Genomic DNA, 25,736 nt, shown 5'->3' with positions numbered 1-25,736 from the left:
CTCTCTCTTTATTTCCCTCTGTCACTCACTCGTACATTATCTATAGTATTTCTCCTTCTTTGCCTTTATCTCCCTCTCCCCTTCTCTGCTCCATGCATTTATTTGGCTTCGGAGTTTCATCCACACAGTGGGGTATTCTGGGTAAGAAGAATAAATGAGAGGTATCCATCCATGACGACGGTACAGTAGGTATAAATATATAAGCTGGACCTAACTCATCTGACACCTGCAAGGCAGGCACTCAGAGCACTGTGGGGTAGCTGTAGTCTCAGACCCCCTGAGTGTATCCACACAGTGGGGTATTCTGGGTAGAAGAATAAATGAGAGTTATCCATCCATGACGATAGGTACAGTAGGTATAAATATATAAGCTGGACCTAACTCATCTGACACCTGCAAGGCAGGCACTCAGAGCACTGTGGGGTAGCTGTAGTCTCAGACCCCTGGGGTATTCTGTGAAGAATAAATCCATCCATGCTAGGTACAGTAGGTATAAATATATAAGCTGGACCTAACTCACAACCTGGGAGGCACTAGAGCAGTGGAGGTTAAAATCCACTGTCAATACAATGGGATACAGTGGAGGTTAAAAGTCAGATACTTTCACCTTCGAAATCAAAGCAGGGTCACAGTTTAAAAGCACCATCTGGACCATGGATGGACAAGATGGCCGCCTCGATGTAACACCACGCATTCAGGCTTTTAGAAAATCAACAACTATAAGTCGTCTTATTGACTGAGGCTCACTGACTGTACAGCCCATTGACTGCAGAATACACTGGCTGTATTAGTGCCTTTGTAAGCAATCCAGTCCATGTTTGTGCTAATTGTACCAGTTGGCCTCAAGTGGAAACAGGCGAAGTTGGCTGTCATGCTGAGTACCACCTGCTAATGTATCTTGAAGCCTCACGCTTCAGCCAGGAAGAGTATGTCAAGAGCAATGAATGTAGAGAGACAGAACCAGACTAAGATAACTTGAAGGAAACATCCAGGTATAAGTAATTTTATACTAGATCACCATTACCTTGAAGTGTTTGACATTTCTATACATAGCAATTTAACCCTTGACGATTACCCAGACCACGCTTGGCTTTTAGTTGCGCTTTCAAATACAGTGTCCAAGTTGATGAGACTGACAACTCCGGATGACATTGACAAGTCCTGCAGAGACCGAGGCTGTGCCAATATGAACACCATATCCACAGGGCCATTTCAAACTGCCTCTACAGCTCTAAGGTAGAAAAAAAGAGAAGAGAACTAAATCAGGAGAAAAACACTTGAGAGATGGAGCTCCACACAGTAATGGGATCTAGTTTGTTAGAAAGTATTAAAGTTGAATATGATGCAGCCTGTTCTAAACTAGGTCACATCCACTGGCTGTGTAGATCATTGTTATGGCAGAGGGAGAAAGTATACTAACCTTTACCTTTCCTTTTCCCTTCCTCTCATATCCTCACACACACACACACACACACACACACACACACACACACACACACACACACACACACACACACACACACACACACACACACACACACACACACACACACACACACACACACACACACACACACACACACAGTGTCAGTCATAAGAACAGAAGTGAACATTTTGCCTGTTCTGGGAACGTTTATTTTAAGGTTGCAAGGATGTTCTGAGAACGTTTTACTCTGGTTCCTTGAAAGTTTTATTGTTACTCTGAGAACTGGAATTATAGGTTATTTAGAGGTTTTTTAATAACGTCCTTAAACATTTTACTGGATGTTTCAATAAGACCTTTAATAACACTGCTAGCTTACTGTGTGTGGTTTAAAAAAACTCCAAGCACAGATAAAAAAACACAAAAATCCATGTGTCCTAATTAAAAGTTTTCTAAACATTCTCAGAACATGACTTTAAATAGAACCCTGAGGAAACCTGTAAGAAATGTTATCCTGAGGTACTGAACTTCCCACAGAAGAACGTTGTTTCTTAACGTTCTATGAACTATTTGAGAACATTCCCAATGTCAAACCAGTTGGAGAAGGTTCCTAGAACATTCCCAATGTCAAACCAGTTGGAGAAGGTTCCTAGAACATTCCCAATGTCAAACCAGTTGGAGAAGGTTCCTAGAACATTCCCAATGTCAAACCAGTTGGAGAAGGTTCCTAGAACATTCCCAATGTCAAACCAGTTGGAGAAGGTTCCTAGAACATTCCCAATGTCAAACCAGTTGGAGAAGGTTCCTAGAACATTCCCAATGTCAAACCAGTTGGAGAAGGTTCCTAGAACATTCCCAATGTCAAACCAGTTGGAGAACGTTCCTAGAACATGACCAACATGTAAATGAAATGTAACCATGTTCAAACTTTTAGGAAACGTTCTGTTTAAGTAATGAAATACCAAGAAAATCACTTATGTTGTCAAGTTCCTTAAATGTGCTGAGAATGTACAAAAGTCAAGTAACTATTTTGCACCATTCCCAGAAAGTTGTGGTAGGATGTATGCAAAATAACCATAGGACAACCACTCTCACCAACTCTAACAAACATATGGTTCTCAGAACGTTATGTGCTAGCTGGGACAGTATGTGTAGCCCTTTAAATATTGATTGTTGTCAAGTCACTTTAAAAAAAAATATGCCGGATCCCTCCATATTTCATCTTTTCAAATATCAACGGATGACAAGCTTCTGAGTCTTCATTATGTCGATAACAGTGCCTTGATTAGGTATAATGGGCAGTGCTCTATTTGACATGATACAGGATCATTAACTATCAGCCATTAGACATTGATTAAAAACCATCAATTACTGTGTATAAAACATTAAGAACACCTGCTCATTCCGTGACAGACTGACCAGGTGAATCCAGGTGCAAGCTATGATCCCTTATTGATGTCACTTGTTAAATCCACTTCAAATCAGTGTAGATGAAGGGGAGGAGACAGGTTAAAGAAAGATTTTTAAGCCTTGAGACATATTGTGTATGTGTGTCATTCAGAGGGTGAATGGGCAAGACAAAAAATGTAAGTGCCTTTTAACGAGTTATGGTAGTAGGTGCCAGGCACACAGGTTTGTGTTAAGAACTGCAACGCTGCTGGGTTTTTCACACTCAACAGTTCTGTGTGTATCAAGAATGGTCCACTACACAAAGGACATCCAGACAACTTGACAACTGTGGGAAGCATTGGCGTCAACATGGGCCAGCATCCCTGTGGAAAGCTTTCGACACCTTATAGAGTCCATGCCCCGATGAATTGATGCTATTCTGAGGGTAAAAAGGGGGGTACAACTCTATATTAGGAAGGTGTTCTTAATGTTTTGTTCAGACTCACTCCCTCATTCACTACCAAAGCATATACTCATATTTGTACACATGCCTTAGCCAAGTTTAAACATGTAGGCTAGAGCACTGACATCTCCTTGTCTGGGTCTCCAGTGTCACTATCGATGTGACAGAGCTGAGGAAAGAAAATCCCTGAGCAGGAAGGTTAATCTGGACAAGTAGTGAGGTCTCCTAGACAACCTAAATCAGTGTCACCACTCGCTGAAGTGGTAGGCTTCTACTTTAACTCTCTCTGACAGTCTCTTCTTCATTGACTCATTTCCAGTCTCCACTGTCCTCTTGTCTGTCTATCCTCCCGTTGTCTGTCTGTCTGACTGTCCGCCTGTCCTCCCGTCTGTCAGTCTGCCTAGTCTGTCCTCCCGTCTGTCCGTCCGCCTAGCCTGTCCTCCCGCCTAGCCTGTCCTCCCGTCTGTCTGTCCATCCACCTAGCCTGTCCTCCCATCTGTCCGTCCCCCTAGCCTGTCCTCCCATCTGTCCGTCCGCCTAGCCTGTCCTCCCGCCTAGCCTGTTCTCCCGTCCGCCTAGCCTGTCCTCCCGCCTAGCCTGTCCTCCCGCCTAGCCTGTCCTCCCGCCTAGCCTGTCCTCCCATCCGTCCGTCCGCCTAGCCTGTCCTCCCGTCCGTCCGTCCGCCTTGCCTGTCCGCCCGTCTGTCTGTCCGCCCGTCTGTCTGTCCGCCCGTCTGTCTGTCCGCCTAGCCTGTCCGCCCTCCCGTCCGCCTTGCCTGTCCGCCTTGCCTGTCCGCCCGTCCGCCCGCCCGTCCGCCTTGCCTGTCCGCCCGTCCGCCCGCCCGCCCGCCCGCCCTGTCCGCCTTGCCTGTCCGTCCGTCCGCCTAGCCTGTCCGCCCATCCGTCCGTCCGCCTAGCCTGTCCGCCCATCCGTGTGTCCGCCTAGCCTGTCCGCCCATCCGTGTGTCCGCCTAGCCTGTCCGCCCATCCGTGTGTCCGCCTAGCCTGTCCGCCCATCCGTGTGTCCGCCTAGCCTGTCCGCCCATCCGTGTGTCCGCCTTGCCTGTCCGCCCATCCGTCTGTCCGCCTTGCCGGTCCGCCCATCCGTGTGTCCGCCTCCTGTCCGCCCATCCGTCTGTCCGCCTTGCCGGTCCGCCCATCCCGCCTGCCGGTCCGCCCGCCCGCCTGCCGGTCCGCCCGCCCGCCTGCCGGTCCGCCTAGCCTGTCCGCCCGTCTGTCCGCCTGCCTGTCTGTCCGCCTTGCCTGTCCGCCCGCCTGCCTGTCCGCCCGTCTGTCTGTCCGCCCGTCTGTCTGTCCGCCTTGCCTGTCCGCCCGCCTTGTCTGTCCGCCTTGTCTGTCCGCCCGTCTGTCTGTCCGCCTTGCCTGTCCGCCCGTCTGTCTGTCCGCCTTGTCTGTCCGCCCGTCTGTCTGTCCGCCTTGCCTGTCCGCCCGTCTGTCTGTCCGCCTTGCCTGTCCGCCCGTCTGTCTGTCTGTCCGCCTTGCCTGTCCGCCCGTCCGCCTTGCCTGTCCGCCCGTCCGCCTTGCCTGTCCGCCCGTCCGCCTTGCCTGTCCGCCCGTCCGCCTTGCCTGTCCGCCCGTCCGCCTTGCCTGTCCGCCCGTCCGCCTTGCCTGTCCGCCCGTCCGCCTTGCCTGTCCGCCCGTCCGCCTTGCCTGTCCGCCCGTCCGCCTTGCCTGTCCGCCCGTCCGCCTTGCCTGTCCGCCCGTCCGCCTTGCCTGTCCGCCCGTCCGCCTTGCCTGTCCGCCCGTCCGCCTTGCCTGTCCGCCCGTCCGCCTTGCCTGTCCGCCCGTCCGCCTTGCCTGTCCGCCCGTCCGCCTTGCCTGTCCGCCCGTCCGCCTTGCCTGTCCGCCCGCCCGCCTTGCCTGTCCGCCCGTCCGCCCGCCCGTCCGCCTTGCCTGTCCGCCCGTCCGCCTTGCCCGCCCGCCCGTCCGCCTTGCCTGTCCGCCCGCCCGCCTGTCTGTCTGCCTTGCCTTTCGGTCTAGCCTGTCCGCCCGTCTGCCTGTTTGCCTAGCCTGTCCGCCCCTGTCTGCCTAGCCTGTCCGCCTAGCCTGTCCGCCTAGCCTGTCCGCCTAGCCTGTCCGCCTAGCCTGTTCGCCTAGCCTGTTCGCCTAGCCTGTTCGCCCGTTTGTCTGCCTAGCCTGTCTGCCTAGCCTGTACCATGTGGGACTCCATAGAGTTGACACAGGGTTGTGTCTCAGCTTATTGTGTATAATACAGTAGCTAGTTACAGAGTTACAATAACAAGTTACAATATGATATTGTGTATACTGAACAGGTGGTTATAGCCTGTTCAGATACGATCAAATTAAGGCACTGTCAGGGCCTGCCTGGGGCACCTATAGTATTGATAAGGGATGTCTACAAATACTATTTCTGTATAAATAAATCATCTGGTGAAAGGTGAATGCAACTAAGAGTTTAACTGGACCAAGTATGTGCACAAAGGCAAATATTGGCTCACAAAGTAAATATTTGTTTACATAGAATTAGAGAAATAGGCTAATTATCCAAAATACAAAACTAGAGAGCCTAAACAAAGTAAATGTGGTCTTTTAAAGACATCTTCTTGGTTGTATCTGAGTGTAATAATTTGAGTGCCTGGGAGGTAAATTAGATGAACACAGAGTCTTAAAGTACTAGAGAGTGAGTGGGTGGCAGTGTAGCCCACAAAACAGGATAGATATTGAGTTGATCTTCACTGGCACAGTATAACAAGACTGTGTGTGAGTGAGTGATACCCTCCTACACAGACCTGTTAAAGACTCCACTCTCATGTATTTTCACAGTTAAACATTGTATCATTACTTCCCAGGGCCACCTGTATGTAAAATATATGCACATATGACTGTTAGTCGCTTTGAAATAAAGCATCTGCTAAATGGCATTTATTATGTTAGAGAGAGATTCAAATAAAGTTGTGTCAAAGTGGAGAGCACCCATGGCCCTTCTTTAAAATCAGCAGTGTCATATCATATTACCATCGCCCACACTACAGCATGACGCACACACACACACATCTGAATGAGACCCTCTGCACAAAACAAATCAGGAATCAAAGCCTAATTAGGCAGCAGATTGCTGCTTAATTTCTCTTTTCAACAGAAGCCTGGCAATTAGAAACTGCAGTAGAATCTAAGCTGCTGTAACAACAGCTTTTTTGCATGAAAGGGTGTGAAGATGAATTAAGGGGGTGCTGGATGATTGAGAAGGAGGACAGTGCAGTGAGCCTTGTGGTTGGCAACTTGTCCAACCATTTGTGAGATGTGTCTATGTTTCTCTGGCATTGTCACTCAAAATGTGTATACACAAGACAGAGGCGTGTGTTTGTGCGTGGATGTGCATACGTCTGTTTCCCAAAGCCAAGAAAGTGTTGACAATCTGAAACATCAGCAACTCCAGCTCTCACTTACATCATCCCTGTCAATCATAGTCCCTAACACACAACATTTCAACACGAATGAATTGAAACAACCTAAGTGAAGAGATGACCCACTGGACACACACACACACACACACACACACACACACACACACACACACACACACACACACACACACACACACACACACACACACACACACACACACACACACAGGTTGTATCAATGTTGTTTCCATGTAATTTCAATTAAATTGAACAAACGTGGAATAGACGTTGAATTGATGTCTGTGCCCAGTGGGAAGACGGGGACCTACATCCTCCCTGTCACTATCATCATTGTCCTGCGGAGGTTTGATTGTGAATAAGTGCTCTGGTGGGTGTGCAGTGTGTCTCTGTTCCAGCTAGAGGCGCCGTGGGGGGAGGGGTTGCCTCAGGAGAGACAAGGCCTCTTGGGCTTCGGAAGAACACACGGAGAGAGAGAGAGAGCGGCTGTCAACGCGAGCCTTTGAGACCGTCTGACGCAGAATGAAAACAGAGGTGTAAGGAGATGGGGGGGCTGGCTAGAGGAGTTTTGAATAATAAGAAAAACAGAACAGAAACGATATAAAAGAGTTAACAACAAAAAATGGGGGAAAAATGGCAAGCGGAGTATTTGGGGGAATAAAGAGGGAGAAAGAAAAGAGAGGCTATTACATAAAAACTAAGGCTCTGGGCCAGTCAAACTCTCCTGATGCCAACTGGTAACGTTATACAAAATCTAGCTGGAAAACGTGATGAAATCAGCTTGTATTTGTGTGAAAAGGAAATGGAGCACTTTGTTAGATACAACACCTTATTTGACATTTATATTACTATGCGTTCCCCAGGGTGAAATGAATGTACTCCGTAGTTAAACATTTAGCAATCAATTTGTAATAAATGGCACACACACGCAAAGTCACACATAGCAATAATGACACAATTATGCAATTCTAGAAAGTCATTCAGTGCAAAGAGTATCTCTAATTGAACCGCTATTGATTTTGTGAAAACCAAAAGCAATTTCTTATTGCACAGAATGTGGCAGTGTCATTAGATTACTCTACTCAGAGCCTCCGTTTCACTCATTTTGGCATTCTCATTATTAGCATGCACTGAAAGGAGGCCATTACTGCAACACAAAGCACCATCCTCAATCAGCTGTGAAAATCTATTTTGTTTTGTGTACGTGTGTAAGCCCTGCACTACCAAGGGTATTTGAATTAGGAGTAGGATGCATACCCTGCAAAGTTACGAAATACGCAATTCTTCCAAAATAAGTCAGATAGCATCATTTAGACAGAGACATACTTTTGTTTTATATAGTGTATGTAAAAAATGCATGTGGACACCCATTCAAAACAAATATATATATATAAAAAAATAAAATAATAATAATTTTTAAAATTGGTGGATTCGGCTCCTTCAGCCACACCTGTTGCTGACAGGTGTATAAAATCGAGCACACCGCCATGCAATCTCCATAGACAAACATTAGCAGTAGAATGGCTTTACTGAAGAGCTCAGTGACTTTCAACGTGGCACCGTCATAGGATGCCACATTTACAACAAGTCAGTTCATCAAATGTCTGCACTGATCGAGCTGCCCCGGTCAACTGTAAGTGCTGTTTTGTGAAGTGGAAATGTCTAAGAGCAACAGCGTCTCAATTGCGAAGGCCACACAACAGGACCACCGGGTGAACAATGACTGTATGTCAGGAGCTTCATCAAATTGGTTTCCATGGCCGAGCTGCCTAATACATGCCTAAGATCACCATGCGCAATGCCAAGTGTCGGCTGTAGTAGGGTAAAGCTGCCACTGGACTCTGGAGCAGTGGAAACACGTTCTCTGGAGTGATAGAACAGGCGTCACCATCTGGCAGTCCGGCGGATGAATCTGTGTTTGGTGGATTCCAGGAGAACACTACCTGCCCCATTGCATAGTGACAACTGTAAAGTTTGGTGGAGGAGGAATAATGGTGCTAGGCCCCTTAGTTCCAGTGAAGGGAAATCTTAAGGCCACAGCATACAATGACATTCCAGACGATTCTGTGCTTCCAACTTTGTGGCAACAGTTTGGGGAAGGCCATTTCAGGTTTCAGTATGACAATGCCCCTGTGCACAAGCGAGGTTCACACAGAAATGGTTTGTCGATCGGTGTGGAAGAACTTCACTGGCCTGCACAGAGCCCTGACCTCAACCCCATCTAACACCTTTGGGATGAATTGCAATGCCGACTGCGAGCCAGGCCTAATCGCCCAACACCAGTGCCCGACCTCACTAATGCTTGTGTATGAATGGAAGCAAGTACCCAAAGCAATATTCCAACATCTAGTGGAAAGCTTTCCCAGAAGAGTGGGGGCTGTTATAGCAGGAAATGGGGGACAAATTCCATATTAATGTCCATGATTTTGGAAGGGGGGATGTTCGAAGGGCAGGTGACCATATTATTTTGGTCATGTAGCGTATTTCAATATATGTCTCTGGCATTACGCATGTAGACAGAAACCACAAAGCAGAATAAAGTATTGCACCTTCTCTGTCACTGTCCGTTCTCAGACAGCCCTGACCTTTAGAGCTGGGAGTTTAGTAGTACACTGGAACGCTACCTCTGGTGATATAACCAAAGATATCCCTCTGCAGTATCTGTCAACTCCACACTAAGGTCACCTCCAGTAATAACATACAGTTCTGTCTCATCTCAGCACAGAGTGTGACTCACCTCCAATACTGACATACAGTACTGTCTCCTCTCACCTCCAAATAGGGTTGCAAAGGGTCAGAAACCTTCCGCTAAATTACCAGAATTTTTTCATGGGAAGTTTGGGAATATTGCTTAAATTCATTTTTAAAAAGTTAGCTTATAACAGTGAACCTTTTTTTGTGGGATACACATAAGGCAATTCTAGATCTTGTGGCATATTTTGGTTAAACTATCCCCAATTCAATGGAATTGCAACCCTCTGTATGCACAGTGCATTCTTCCATCACCTGTGCAGTGTACTCTTCTATCGCATGTACAGCTGATTCTCAAGATCTTGCACACTAATGAGATGCTATTGAACCCACACTATTACACTGTCTGAGCCAAGGACTACATGCTTTCCGGTAAGTTTTGATTACAGTACTGGGTGGGGTGGATATATTTTATATGACATACATTATTTTTTGTTAACTAGTAAATAGTAGCCTACAGCAAAGTGTTTTTAAATCATTTCTGATAGTAAGTTTTCTACCATGTGGGTTTTAGCTTGCTTGAACCTGCTAACTGAGGAGTGTTAATTCACCTGTTTCCATACATGTTAAAACATGTATCTTACAAAGGAGTTGATTAATCTAACTGCTTAACTAATTATCTGTACATTAAATTGTATTTGGGTTTCTTTTTAACTCTTTTTTTCCTAATATTTACAGCAAAATGCCACGGGCACTATCTGATGTGTGGAGACATTTCACTGCAGCTAATATAGAAGGAAAATCTGTGTACATTTGCAAATACTGTGCCCAATTATATGTGAAGAATGCAAAAAGATGCAGAATCATCTGGGCAAGTGCATCAAGTTTCCTCAGCGCACATAACCTCCTTTCAAAAGTCCCTCTACCTCTATTTGAGGTGAAAATTATGAATCAGACACCTTATTGATAGCAACAGCTCATGGTCCTCCTGGAATCAGAAGTTTTTTGACTCAATGGAGGAAAGTAGACAGAGAAATTCTGATGAGTGCCTTGCTTGAGCTGTGTATGCAACTGGTTCCCCTCTGATGCTCACAGGCAATGTGTATTGGAAGAGATTTCTGAATGTTCTTCGCCCAGCATATACCCCTCCAACCAGACATGTTTAATCTACTCATTTGCTGGATGCAGAGTTCAGAGTTTAAGTTAAGGTCAAGCAAATCATAGAGAAAGCAGACTGTATTGCAATCATCTCTGATGGGTGGTCGAATGTTTGTGGGCAAGGAATAGTTAACGACATAATCTCCACCCCACAACCAGTATTCTACAAGAGCACAGACACACCGGTCTCTACATTGCAGATGAGCTGAAGGCAGTCATCAATGACCTTGGACCACAGAAGGTATTTGCACTGGTGACAGACCATGCTGCACACATGAAGGCTGCTTGGTCTAAAGTGGAGAAGTCCTACCCTCACATCCCACCCATTGGCTGTGCTGCTCATGCATTGAATCTGCTCCTTGAGGACATCATGGCACTGAAAACAATGGATGCACTCTACAAGAGAGCTAAGGAAATGGTTAGGTATGTGAAGGGTCATCAAGTTATAGCAGCAATCTACCTCACCAAGCAAAGTGAGAAGAATAAGACACACTGCCCCAGACCATGACGGACCCTCCACCTCCAAAATCGATCCTCCTCCAGAGTACAGGTCTCGGTGTAACGCTCATTCCGTCGACAAATGCAAATCCGACCATCACCCCTGGTGAGACAAAACCGTGACTCGTCAGTGAAGAGCACTTTTAGCCAGTCCTGTCTGGTCCAGCGACAGTAGGTTTGTGCCCATAGGCAACGTTGTTGCCGGTGATGTCTGGTGAGGACCTGCCTCACAACAAGCCTACAAGCCCTCCGTCCAGCCTCTCTCAGCCTATTGCAGACAGAAATTACATGTACATTGTCATATTTGATACATTATGAATATGGTATTCAGGTGAGATTAGACGTGATATTATCTGTTGTGCGCATTCAGTTTGCCTACAAAATAGCTTTACACACATAACTCAATGGAATATTACACTGATGGAGGTATTGTGCATTCCTTGTGTAACTCGGGCAGTTGTTGTTGCCATCCTGTACCTGTCCCGCAGGTGTGATGTTCGGATGTACCGATCCTGTGCAGGTTTTGTTACACGTGGTCTGCCACTGTGAGGACGATCAGCTGTCCATCCTGTAGCGCTGTCTTAGGCGTCTCACAGTACAGGCATTGCAATTTATTTGATGGCCACATCTGCAGTCATCATGCCTTCTTGCAGCATGCCTAAGGCATGTTCAGGCAGATGAGCATGGACCCTGGGCATCTTCATTTAGCTGTTTTTCAGAGTCAGTAGAAAGGCCTCTTTAGTGTCCTAAGTTTTCATAACTGTGACCTTATTGCCTACCGTCTGTAAGCTGTTAGTGTCTTAACGACCGTTCCACAGGTGCATGTTCATTAGTTGTTTATGGTTCATTGAACAAGCATGGGAAACAGTGTTTATTTAAACCCTTTACAATGAAGATCTGTGAAGTTATTTGGATTTTTACAAATTATCTTTGAAAGACAGGGTCCTGAAAAAGGGTTTATATCCAATGCAAAAACACATGTACATTTAAATGGTATTAATTTCTATACATTTCAGTTAATTCTCATATATTCTCGTTAATTCCCATGGAAAGTTTCCACCTCTGAATATTCCCCAAAATGTGCAACCCTATCTCCAATACTGACATACTGCCTCATCTCATCACAGAGCGTAACTCACCTCCAATAATAACATACAGTACTGTCTCCTCTCACCTCCAATAATAACATACAGTTCTGTCTCCTCTCACCTTCAATAATAACATACAGAACTGTCTCCTCTCCAATAATAACATACAGTACTGTCTCCTCTCCAATAATAACATAGAGTAGTGTCTCCAATAATAACATACAGTTCTGTCTCCTCTCACCTTCAATAATAACATACAGTACTGTCTCCTCTCCCCTCCAATAATAACATACAGTACTGTCTCCTCTCCCCTCCAATAATAACATACAGTACTGTCTCCAATAATAACATACAGTACTGTCTCCAATAATAACATACAGTACTGTCTCCAATAATAACATACAGTACTGTCTCCCCTCCAATAATAACATACAGTACTGTCTCCCCTCCAATAATAACATACAGTACTGTCTCCTCTCACCTTCAATAATAACATACAGTACTGCCTCCCCTCCAATAATAACATACAGTACTGCCTCCTCTCCCCTCCAATAATAACATACAGTACGGTCTCCTCTCCCCTCCAATAATAACATACAGTACTGTCTCCTCTCCAATAATAACATACAGTACTGTCTCCTCTCCAATAATAACATACAGTACTGTCTCACCTCCAATAATAACATACAGTACTGTCTCCTCTCCCCTCCAATAATAACATACAGTACTGTCTCCTCTCACCTTCAATAATAACATACAGTACTGTCTCCTCTCCAATAATAACATACAGTACTGCCTCCTCTCCCCTCCAATAATAACATACAGTACTGTCTCCTCTCCCCTCCAATAATAACATACAGTACTGTCTCACCTCCAATAATAACATACAGTACTGTCTCACCTCCAATAATAACATACAGTACTGTCTCACCTCCAATAATAACATACAGTACTGTCTCCTCTCACCTCCAATAATAACATACAGTACTGTCTCCTCTCACCTCCAATAATAACATACAGTACTGTCTCCTCTCACCTCCAATACTGACAGCTACTCGCTCTCCTGTTACTCATTGTACCACAACACCTGTTACAGAAATCTTAAATTCCAAACATCCACAGTACAGTATGCAAACGCATGTAGAATCACGCATGAATGCAGGAGCATAGATCAGGCACGCACATACCATTCCTTTAAACACACTCCCACCCCCATCCATGCAAACTCAATGGCAGGGAGGGAGCAGAGGACTACTGGCGTGTCTGGCAGGTGGCTCCAGCAGTCCAGGACAGCCTGCCCCCCTGGGGTGCCTCGTTCCTGGGTACCCTCCACGCTCCGCCAGCCTTCTCTGATCCACCCCTGGGGGAATCCCCTCCCCGGCTAGCTCCCATTTCTCCACTTCTCCTCCCTTTGACTTTGTGATGCCTTCTCTCTGCAGTTAACCATCACAGTCATGTCAAACTGTAGCCTGACACTTTCCTCTATTAATTACACTTCTCCTCCCTTTGACTTTCCTCACTCGCCATCTCCCCTGTCACTCTGCAGAATAATACCACTGTAATCCAAAGTTCCTCGGTGGTTAAGTTACAACTTGCCCATCACATTGAAATGAGTCATTTACTCAAATAACTATGAGACATCAGACAGAAAATAAACATGACGTTAACACCAAGCACAAGATTCAGTCAGGACGCAACCATCACAGAACCGATGACAGTGTCTGTAGGAGAGAGACCTGAGGGGCTGACGGTTGTCTGTGTGTTACTGTTAAAACTTCTTTGGGATAGGGGGCAGCATTTTCACTTTTGGATGAATAGCGTGCCCAGAGTGAACTGCCTCCTACTCTGTCCCCGATGCTAATATATACATATTATTAGTAGTATTGGATAGAAAACACTCTGAAATTTCTAAAAAAAAAAACTGTTTGACTGATGTCTGTGAGTATAACAGAACTCATATGGCCTACCCTCTCTACCTAACACAGACATATTCATACTAACAGTTTGGTTGTCTGTGTTAGGTAGAGAGGGTAGGCCATATCCAGACTAACAGTTTGGTTGTCTGTGTTAGGTAGAGAGGGTAGGCCATATCCATACTAACTGTTTGGTTGTCTGTGTTAGGCCTACCCTCTCTACCTAACACAGACAACCAAACTGTTAGTATGGATATGGCCTACCCTCTCTACCTAACAGTTTGGTTGTCTGTGTTAGGTAGAGAGGGTAGGCCAAATCCATACTAACTGTTTGGTTGTCTGTGTTAGGCCTACCCTCTCTACCTAACACAGACAACCAAACTGTTAGTATGGATATGCCTACCCTCTCTACCTAACACAGACAACCAAACTGTTAGTATGGATATGGCCTACCCTCTCTACCTAACTCAAACAAGCAACAAAACCGTACAGCGAGTGGCCCCCCCAAAGTTTTAGTCATCTTAAAATGACCATGAAATCAGCTAAAAATTAGTTTAATTTAGGAAAGCTGTTAAATAAATGTAAATTAAATTAAAAAGAGACATAACGGTATGTGATTATGTCTCAACGTAATCAAGGTAAGAATTTATTGTTATTTTCAAATACAATCTCTTTTTAGTTGTGGTCAATTTGCAGTGTACAAATTATTATAATTAGGTTCCGGTACACGACCGTGCGAACCAAGAAAAATCAGCCAGCGACTGAATCTAGTTGCCTACCCCGCCATAGACAAACAAACCCATCTAAGAACCCATTACAGTTCATTCTAATCTACATCGCTCAATAAAACCTTATGAAAGGGAGATCCTCTCCTTTCTGGGTTTACCTATACACAGACCTTCAATCCACCTCGCTAAATCTCTCCAGAATCCCTGGGAAATCCAGCAAACAAGACAGCTAATAGCACGTAATGAGCGTTAATGAAGTCAACGCTGAGCTTGACACTCCCACTTAGTAGCTGAACGCTAGTGGGAATTGTCACTTCAAAGACCCAGAATCTGGAATCCAGATTGATTAACCGATTTAGAATGTCTTAGATTCTACGGATTTATAATTTCTTAAATTCTACTGAATGTCTTACAGTAGACAGTTTAGCTTACTCTCCTCGCCCCTACCTGGGCTTGAACCAGGGACCCTTTGCACACATCGACAATTGACACCCACGAAGCATCGTTACCCATTGCGCCACAAAAGCCACGGCCCTTGCAGAGCAAGGGGATCAACTACTTCAAGGCCTCAGAGCGAGTGATGTCACAGATTGAAACGCTATTAGCGCCTCCTCCTTTTCCACAGCGATCAGTGATCCGGGTCAACAGCATCAATGTAACAGTATTGCTTCCGTCCCTCTCCCCTACCTGGGCTCGAACCTGGGACCCTCATGCACACATCAACAACAGCCACCCTCAAAGCATCATTACCCATCACGCCACAAAAGCCATAGCCCTTGTAGAGCAAGGGGAACAACTACTTCAAGGCCTCAGAGTGAGTGATGTCACAGATTGAAACGCTATTAGCGCGCACCACCGCTAACTAGCTAGCCATTTCACATCGGTTACACAAGGACAAAGCTAAGTTAAGCTGGCCTGTTTGGGAGAGAGAGTATGTTATGTTGAAGAACATGCATGATGTGTTTCGGGGGCTTATACAGTGGAGCATTTATTTTGGATGTGCGAGTCCGTGGGAATGACCTTCATTTTCTCAACAAATGAACTAATTTCACTTCCTTTTAGACTGAGATTTTCACTCCGACAGAGTTCTCCTCAAGGACCCAGTCCCAGAAACAATCCAAAAGTATCAGCTCGTTCCCTCTATTCTACACAAACACAGCATCTCTCACGCAATTAACTTGTGTTTACCTTACAGTAAGATAAAGTACCTACCAGTTACTCTCCGAAGGGAAGTTTATCAAACAGACTGTTGTTTACTCTGAGTCAAGCCTACAGGGAGTCTTCCAGCAAGTACACTTGATGACGGAGCAATCACAGCAGTCCAGAACAACAAAAGCATCCAACTACAAAACAAACAACAATCCAGCAATAGATTCAAGACTGTTGTTGAGAATCATAAGAGAAGTGTTGAACTATGGGAAAGTTCAGTCATACACACTGCTCATTTATGTATTAAATGCCACCCCATATAGAACGCTACTCCCCCCCCCCATAGGACCATGCCTATTAACATAATATTTCCAGTTGCACGTCAGTGTAAAAGTTCTGAAGATATGGTAGTTATTCAGTTCATGCATATTCCCTGTGAGGATGAACTGTCAGTCATCTGTAATCTCCCAGATACAGTACTGGTCCCTTGTTATGCATGTCAATGAGCAAAGAGGGGACAGAGGCACTAGGAGACAAACAGACAACATAAACCATCTTCAGTGAGGTCCTCCCAAGTAGGCCTCTCAGAGAAACAAGTCAAGTGTACAGTGCAATGGGAAAAATCTCATTTATGCAAATTGCTCTAGCAACAGCTCACATCCATTTTTCTGAATAGTGGTAATGTACACTGAACAAACATAAAAATGAAACATGTAAAGTGTTGGTCCCATGTTTTATGAGCTGAAATAAAAGATCCCAGAAATGTTCCAGATGCAAACAGCTCATTTCTCTCACATTGTGAGCACAAACTTGATTACATCCCTGTAAACTTAAACGTAAAACGTTAGTGAGCTTTTCTCCTTTGCCAAGATAATCCATCCACCTGACAGGTGTGGCATGTTGAGAAACAGGTTAAACAGCATGCTCATTACACAGGTGCACCTTGTACTGGGGACAATAAAAGGCCACTCTAAAATGTGCAGTTTTGTCACACAATGCCACAGATGTTTCAAGTTGAGGCAGCGTGCAGTTGGCATGCTGACTGCAAGAATGTTCACCAGAGCTGTTGCCAGAGAATTGAATATTAATTATCTCCAATGTTGTTTTAGAGAATTTGGAAGTCTGTCCAAACGGCCTCACAACCACGTGCAACCACGCCAGCCCCGGCGCTTCACATCCAGCTCCTTCACCTGCGTGTCACACCCTGATCTGTTTCACCTGTCTTGTGTTTGTCTCCACCCATCACCAGGTGTCACCCATTATCTCCTATGTATTTCTACCTTTTTTTATGCATCTGTGACCAACAGATGCATATCTGTATTCCCAGTCATGTGAAATCCATAAATTAGGGCCTAATTTATTTATTTAAAATGACTGATTTCCTTATATGAACTGTAATTCAGTAAAATCGTTGATTGTTGCATGTTCCATTTATATTTTTGTTCAGTGTACAGTAAATAGGGGCCGGAATATATGCCTGTTTTCACAGACTACATGTCAGTGGAAGTTTGAGGGCTACTGGTGTGGTGTTGTCAATGATGTGTGTGTGTTGATGTTTATTTGCTGGCAAGGCCTTATCTGTCCTCAGACAGTGATTTGTCTGAGGACAGAGATAATCCCGGCCTGTTACCCAGAGATAATCCTGCCTGTCCTGCTCCCTCAGTCTGAACACACATCACCTGGGAGAAGGTGTCTTTCACATACATGCATCATGTTCTCACTCTTTCTCTCAGAAACCATCCCTCCCCAACTCATCTTGTCTTAAAAACGATGTTCCAAAGACAATCCCTCAATGCCCCACATCCAGATACAAATCCTACACCAGGGATGGGCAACTGGTGGCGACTCCCATTCGTAGGCCAGCAGATCAGTTTCCAAAAACACTCTTGCCAGAGTGTGTAAAGCTGTCAAGGCAAAGGGTGGCTACTTTGAAGAATCTCAAATATAAAATATATTTTGGTTACTACTTAGTTTTTATGTCTTCACTATTATTGTACAATGTAGAAAATACTAAAAAAAATAAAGAAAAACCCTTTAAATAAGTAGATGTGTTTTGGGAACCTTCCCCAGAGCTGTGCCTCGACACAATCCTGTCTCGGCGCTCTACAAACAATTCCTTTGACCTCATAGCTTGGTTTTTGATCTGACATCCACTGTCAACCGTGGGACCTTATATAGACAGGTGTGTGCCTTTCCAAATCATGTCCAATCAATTGAATTTACCACAGGTGGACGCCAATCAAGTTGTAGAAACATCTCAATGATGATCAATGGAAACAGGATGCACAGGAGCTCAATTACAAGTCTCATAGCAAAGGATCTGAATACTTATTTACTTAAGGTATGTTTATTTTTAATACATTTGCAAACATTTCTAATAACCTGTTTTCGCTTTGTCATTACGGGGCATTGTTTGTAGATTAACAAAAATTATTTGATCACTCATCAATTTTAGAATAAGGCTGTAACGTAATGCTGGACATGCAATTGCCAGTTAGGATCTCTAGTCTCCACCGAGTGTTGTAAACACCCCATGGTTCCTCTTACCCAACAGTCGGTGGAGAAACAAGTTTGAGTGTTCAGAGACAAAACAAGTTCATCTGACTGGCATGGAAATGCCTCAAGTCTTCAGAGGTGTAAGGATAATTAGGAGTCTGAAACTAGGGAATTTGGTGCAGTGATACTGCTTTTGTTTCTAGCAAGAAAAGGAATGGCCTCCCACTGTGATAAGTAGGTATCACCAGTCTATGATAAGTAGCTATTGGCAGTGAGAATCTGTGTGTTTCATGCTTTAGCGTTTATCTGAGGGCTCTGTAAATCCTTTAGGTTTAGGGAGTGAGGATGAGAGGTAAAGATTCTCTATTTACTTAAAACAGCTTGCAGCTCTTTATTAATCTGATGATAACAATTGTTATCACAACCAATTTCTGCATACCATACATGTCATACTGATCCGCCCTCATAGAATCATTACCGTAAAGTCAATAACATACCAAAGAAACAGAACTCTGAAGTATTGTCTACTATAATCATGCAGGATCAGTGCCATTCAGCCTCCTTGGGACATCTCTACCTAACCAGAACCCTTACCTGACTAGAAATGATCATTTAAAATGTCAACTTCAATGGGGTAGGGATGTCTCAAGGATCTTTCCAGACTGACAACTCACAAGGTAAAGACATAAATGTGTAACCACAAGTGAAAACTGTCATTTGCCAGCAAGAAAAAAGAGCACCAATAGACAATGCAAACAAACCAACCTACCTATGGTGTACAGTTATATTTACAAGGACAAGCGATTCATGTCCTGTCTTTGTTCCATAAACCATTTTCCATGTGTGTTGCCAGACTTCTCAGGATGACTTCCACCCATTTGAGGGTAACCAGGTGTAAAATACAGTAGAGATAGATCATCCTTTACTACACAGACATTTAAAAAATATATTATTGATGTCACCTCATAAAAAAATCTCAATTCCTAAAACACTGAATAATTCAAGACTTTTATTCTCTAGCCTCACCTAAAATATGTTCATTCACATCTGTGATTTTACCATTTGGTGAGAAGTTTACAAGCATAATGAGGAGATGTTACTGGTGGCAAAAACATAAAAACTGACTTGGGAAGGGAGTGAACACAACCTGACTGCCACACATGAATAACCAAGAGTAAGGTTGCAAAATTATTTCCAATTCTTTTTTGGCAAACACATTTGGTGTTTGCCAAAAGGCATGTGGGAGACTCTCCAAACACATGGAAGAAGGTACTCTGGTCAGGTGAGACTAAAATTGCGCTTTTTGGCCATCAAGGAAAATGCCATGTCTGGCATATGGTAGTGACAGCATCACACTGTGGGGATATTTTTCCCATCGGCAGGGACTGGGACACTGGTCAGAATTGAAGGAATGATGGATGGCGCTATATACAGGCAAAATCTTGAGGGAAGCCTGTTTCAGTCTTCCAGAGATTTGAGAGGTTCACCTTCCAGCAGGACAATGATCCTAAGCATACTGCTAAAGCAACACTCAAGTGGTTTAAGGGGAAACATTTAAATATCTTGTAATGGCCTAGTCAAAACCAAGACCTCAATCAAATTGAGAATCTGTGGTATGACTTAAATATTTTGCATCTTCAAAGTGGCAACAAAATGCCAAGGGGGTTGAATACTTTCACAAGCCACTGTAAGGAGTTGGGAAGACAGCACAAACAGATGTGGGAACGTGGCTAGTTGAAGCACACAGCATTTGGCCAGCTTGTCCTGGGTCAATAGCCTCACAGCCTTTTGGATTTAGATGTTTGAGGTTCTCTAAAAAACACACATCTGGAATGATGCAGAGCCAGAACAAACTGCAGTCAATGGACTAAATCCCTGTGGCTATTCCAGTAACTATATTACACAGGACTCAAGCAGTTGATATGGTCTGCGAAAGTGTGTATTTGGTTGGTCTGTATTGGTTGGTTTCTAATGTCTTAAGCATATTATCTCTTGTAATATACAGTGTCCTCTCACTGGAATTGAGCCTTTATTCTAAAACAAATGTTTCCGGTCATTAATGTCCTCACGGATCATCATTATCTTAATTTCAACGTGGGCACACACACACACACACACACACACACACACACACACACACACACACACACACACACACACACACACACACACACACACACACACACACACACACACACACACACAGCAAGCTTTAAACTGTGAGAAGACAGAAATGAAAAACAGGAACAGAGACAGGAAAGCAGCAGCATGCAGAGAAAATATGTTCTTCAGAAGAAAGAAATCGTTCAGAGGAGATAGGAGCCTTTGAAAATCATGAGGAACCACACAGCTACCGTATCCAGCTACCGTATCCAGCTACCATTAGGAGGACTGTCAGTGGTTTCCCTCCCACACACACCGTTGCCAGGCAGCTCGAGGGAAGAAAGTAACAGATTAAAAGCACATCTCTGGTTCAGAACGATGCAGCAGAGACACCACGGGGGAGCTGCTTCATTATTCATAAGCCTTTGTAAACAGGGGAGAGAAACTTCTCCAAGTACAAAGACACACGGGCCTACTCTCTTCCTCGCTACACTGCACCACCTCCAGCCCTACACTGTAGTCACCTAGGTAATGACATCCAAGCCAGTGACGTCTGTTTTTTGGAGTTTGTAGTGTCACCCACCAAATACTGAACCCTGGTCATCAGTGCGAATCGAGACTGTTAGCCCATTGAACTAAAGCCTTGACACTGGGATGCTTCAGGTCTCAGGCAAGGTTAGCTTAATCTGCATGGGCAAGAGAGGAAGTGCCAGGCTTTGGCAATTTAACCCAGATGAAATCACTGTCAGCAAACAGCTGGACTTTGACTCAAGGACCACAGAAAGAGTACCAGTGTGTTACACTCCATGTAAATGTGTGAAACTGATCTGAGGCCCGTAACACACCCCAGAATAGAGCTGGGACGATAAACCGCAAATGAGCAATACCGACCATTTATCACGGACATTTTACTGATAACATTCCTCTAGTAAAGGCTACTTATCGTTAAGTTAGAAATAAAATAAGTCTGCTAATATGGGTTAACGGGACAATGAGTCACAACATTGAAAGTAGTAGTTTTAGGGGTAATATTTAAAAAATAACCAGTGCGCATTAATGTTAAACTTATCGTTGAATTAACCGTTATCGTAATAAACCAGCCAATTATTAGCGATATAGATGTGTCTATATCGCCCAGCTCTACCCCAGAACACATTCACACCTCACCGCCACACCTGCACTGCTTCAATGCCTCTAACAATGGATTGTTCAAGTGAGAGAAAACCATTTCCCCACTCTGCTAAGGAATGAGGCATTCGGGCCAGTGTACATAATACTGGTTTATACTGGTCTGGTGCACATCCAACTCTTTCACTCAAATGGCAGACTATACACATGCACACCAGAGGCTGGTGGGAGGAGCTATAGGAGGACACCTCATTGTAAATGGCTGGAATGGTATCAAACATACCAAAACCACATAATTGATTCTGTTTCATTCATTCCATTCCAGCCATTACAATAAGGCCATCCTCCTACAGCACCTCCCACCAGTCTCCTCTGATGCACACCTGACAATAGTTGACAGATTATTTTGACTGAGCAGAATGATACTGCATTCCAGAAACAATGCAGGTTGCTGTACCCAGCGGGCACTCCAATACCAATCGACTGTGTCACAGAGAGCCTGGTATTCAGTAGAGCAGAGAGAAATATCCTGTAATTATGAACAACACAGCAACAAAAGCCAGTAGACTAGTGTTTCGTGGTGGCTTAATGTCCCTGAAAACCAGAAGTAGACTAGGAATGTTTTTTGTGTGGAACGCATCAGAAAATAGAGGTCATTTTAATATTGACAATAATAGAACATGTTTCTTGCATCATAAAATTCTCTGCGCACTTAAATGGGTATAGACTGCCCGTGTGATTTGTGCTCAAGGTTTAGTGCGCAAAGGGCAACAGTAAAATAATTTGGATCGTCTAGTTATTAACTTAAATACAGTCATTGGCCTATAAAAGTAGTTATGTTGAATAATGTTAAATACAGAGGGTTCCGTTACAGTTCACTGTCAGATGAGGTTGCAGTACAGTTGCCATCCTGCATATATACCGCGCCGAGATTTGCCCTGTGCGCGAGCGGCACACGACGTCTTAGCAACAAAGTTGCATCCCCGGCAATATGCAGGCGAGCGGCTCGTGCCATTGGTTAACCTCCGCGGCTTCGATTCGGACGCCAGACCAAAATAGCAAAGCTAAGTTAATGCGGAGTTCACGCGGGGTTGTTATGTCATAGCTAGCATTCATCATGTCCCATAGACCAACATTTCATAATCCATGTATTTGGATGGCAGGTGGAATGCTCAAGGAGGCTCGAGAACGCGCTGGAATTAGTGGTCAAATTAACACCATAATACCCTGAGACTTAAAATCCTCTTTCCCTGTTGCTTTGAGAATATTTGAAAACTATTTCCCCTTATGGAATATAAATATCATGTGCCAGCCGGGTAGGATATCTGAGGGTACAATTTCTCACCTATGCTATTGCTACATACGCTGTTAATGCCATATTTATTTAATAACAGACCCCATGAATGTGACACACTTTACTTCAATGAGCCTAGGTTAGGCTACTCACCGTAATAAAGGGAAGGGACGTCCGTTTTTCTTGCCATTTCACTGTGGACGGTAGAATTGTCTGGTGTGTAGTGATGCGTTGGCATGGATGTTGGGAGTCAATGAACACTCCCGTATTTGGCTCCAAGTTTATAGGAAAGGTCCTCTCACCTGTGTGAAGCTAGCCACAATAAGGATTAGCCGCAATTGTGGAATTTGTAGTTCGCCTTCAAAATAAAAGTCCCCCATTGAAAGCGATTCAAACGGATTCCATATGCCATATTTGGACAATATAATGAATGCTAAACAAGGTCGGAATGTATTATAATTTCCACAAAATAAAATAATTGGCTCATTCCTTTTAAATGGTGCCTTTTCTGTCGCCAGGAAATATCACTACTTAGTGTAAAATCTGGATTCCAAAAGGCTTTCAATATCAGGTAAGGTGTCCTTTTACCTTAAAACCACTAAATATGAATATTGAATGGTATTTTATGTATTTTGAACAAGTATTTTATTTCAGTTGATGTAGGAGTTTTTGCCATGTCCCCAACTGTTATTCGTCAAGTTCCACAAGAAATAGCAGCTAACCGATTGCTGCAGCTGTACATAGTCTATAGGAAAATAGCCCACCCATTTTCACCTACCTCATTCCCATACTGTTTTTATACTGTTATTTATTTATTTTTCTGCTCTTTTGCACACCAATATCTCTACCTGTACATGACCTGATCATTTATCACTCCAGTGTTAATCTGCAAAACTGTATTATTCGCCTACCTCCTCATGCCTTTTGCCTTTTGCACACATTGTATATAGACTGCCCATTTTTTTTCTACTGTGTTATTGACTTGTTAATTGTTTATTCCATGTGTAACTCTGTGTTGTCTGTTCACACTGCTATGCTTTTATCTTGGCCAGGTCGCAGTTGCAAATGAGAACTTGTTCTCAACTAGCCTACCTGGTTAAATAAAGGTGAAAAAAAAAAAAAAAAAAAAAAAAATAGAAGCCATAAAATAAACCATTTAAAAATACACCCTTACCTATGGATCTTGGATCCATGAAACGGGGTATCAGCCTACTCAGTTACTTCAACAGATTACAATGAAACGTTTATATAAATAACGTCGTAGCTCTTTGTGGGACTGTGAAACCACATAGTAGGTTTACTGGTGGTCTTTTGTGTCTCATTTCACAGTGGTTTCAGAGTCCTACAATAAGAGCTCGGACGCTAACATTTGTGAAAATCTCTTCACAGCTGTGTTCTGTTGGCAAATACAATTTGATTTGAATACGGAGGTGACTTCCCACAGTTAAAGTTCCCTAATATGAGGTACAACACTAATGTGTAAACTCTTCACAGCTGTGTTCTGTCAGTGTCACTGAGTAGGCTGATGCCCCATGTCATGGAACCAAGATGCATAGGTAAGGAATTATAGTGCATACAGTATGCCCCCAATGCAATACTAAAGTATAATACATCCAGTGTGATTTCAACAGATTTTAGCTTTTTTGTGTTTTGTTGAATTGATACTCACACTGTCTGGTATCACCCAAGTCACAGACAGTTCTCTCTGCTACCGCATGGCAAGCGGTACCGGAGCGCCAAGTCTAGGACCAAAAGGCTCCTTAACAGCTTCTCTCACCAAGCCATAAGATTGCTGAACAATTAATCAAATGGCCACCAGACTATTTACATTGACCCCCCCCTTCATTTGTTTTGTACACTGCTGCTACTCACTGTTTATTATCTATGCAGTCACTCCACCCCTACCCACATGTACATGTCAACCAACCTGTACCCCCATACATTGATTTGGTACTGGTACCCCTGTATTTTGCCTCATTATTGTTATGTTATTGTATTACTTTTTATTATTTTTAACTTTAGTTTATTTGGTAAATATTTTCTTAACTTCTTGAACTGCACTGTTGGTTAAGGGCTTGTAAGTAAGCATTTCACGGTAAGGTCTACACTGTTGGTTAAGGGCTTGTAAGTAAGCATTTCACGGTAAGGTCTACACTGTTGGTTAAGGGCTTGTAAGTAAGCATTTCACGGTAAGGTCTACACTGTTGGTTAAGGGCTTGTAAGTAAGCATTTCACGGTAAGGTCTACACTGTTGGTTAAGGGCTTGTAAGTAAGCATTGCACGGTAAGGTCTACACTGTTGGTTAAGGGCTTGTAAGTAAGCATTTCACAGTAAGGTCTACACTTGTTTGTATTCCGCGCATGTGACAAAAAAGTTTGATTTGATTAGGTACACCAGCCCGTTCATGAAAATGGATTGCTCCCTACAAGACAGTGAGTCACCGTGGCTTGCTGGGTAACACAGGCAGACGGGTATCAAGGCATTCAGTTACTGTTGGATTGAACATTTGAATGGGTAAAACGAGTGACCTAAGCGACTTTGAGCGTGGTATGATCAACAGGTGTGCCGGACCCAGTATCTCAGAAACGCCCTCTTGGGCTTCACGTGTACATTGTTTAAGGTTTACAGAGAACAGTGTGATAAATAAAAACCATCCAGTCAGCGGCAGTCCTGTGGGCAAAAACAGCTTGTTGTTGAGGTCAAAGGAGAATGGCAAGAATCGTGCAAGCAAACAGTCAGGCCACAGACAGACAAATAACGGCGCAGTACAACAGTAGTGTGCAGAACGGCATCTCGGAATGCACAACTCGTC

The 25,736-nt window shown here is 44.0% G+C and overlaps 1 protein-coding gene across 4 annotated transcripts in view; it reads right to left on the bottom strand.

Annotated features, from left to right (window-relative positions):
- LOC124041952 (choline transporter-like protein 5-A) overlaps positions 1-23,244 on the bottom strand; it is a 54,280-nt gene extending 31,036 nt beyond the window's left edge. For 3 of the 4 annotated variants that reach the window (XM_046360156.1, XM_046360154.1, XM_046360158.1), the window contains exon 1: positions 23,078-23,243. Coding sequence is in view for 2 of the 4 variants with exons in the window: in XM_046360154.1 (XP_046216110.1) it covers positions 23,078-23,162 (85 nt within the window). In the remaining 2 variants the exon portion in view is untranslated. Of the gene's footprint in view, positions 1-23,077 lie in introns of all 4 variants that reach the window. The other variant, XM_046360155.1, reaches the window with a different exon arrangement.
- Positions 23,245-25,736: the final 2,492 nt, after the last annotated feature.

The sequence above is a fragment of the Oncorhynchus gorbuscha genome, linkage group LG08 (assembly GCF_021184085.1).
Source record: "Oncorhynchus gorbuscha isolate QuinsamMale2020 ecotype Even-year linkage group LG08, OgorEven_v1.0, whole genome shotgun sequence".
NCBI classification, from domain to species: domain Eukaryota; kingdom Metazoa; phylum Chordata; class Actinopteri; order Salmoniformes; family Salmonidae; genus Oncorhynchus; species Oncorhynchus gorbuscha.
The sequence above is the reverse complement of the archived record's forward strand: the minus strand, read 5'-3'. Positions and strand labels throughout refer to the sequence as shown.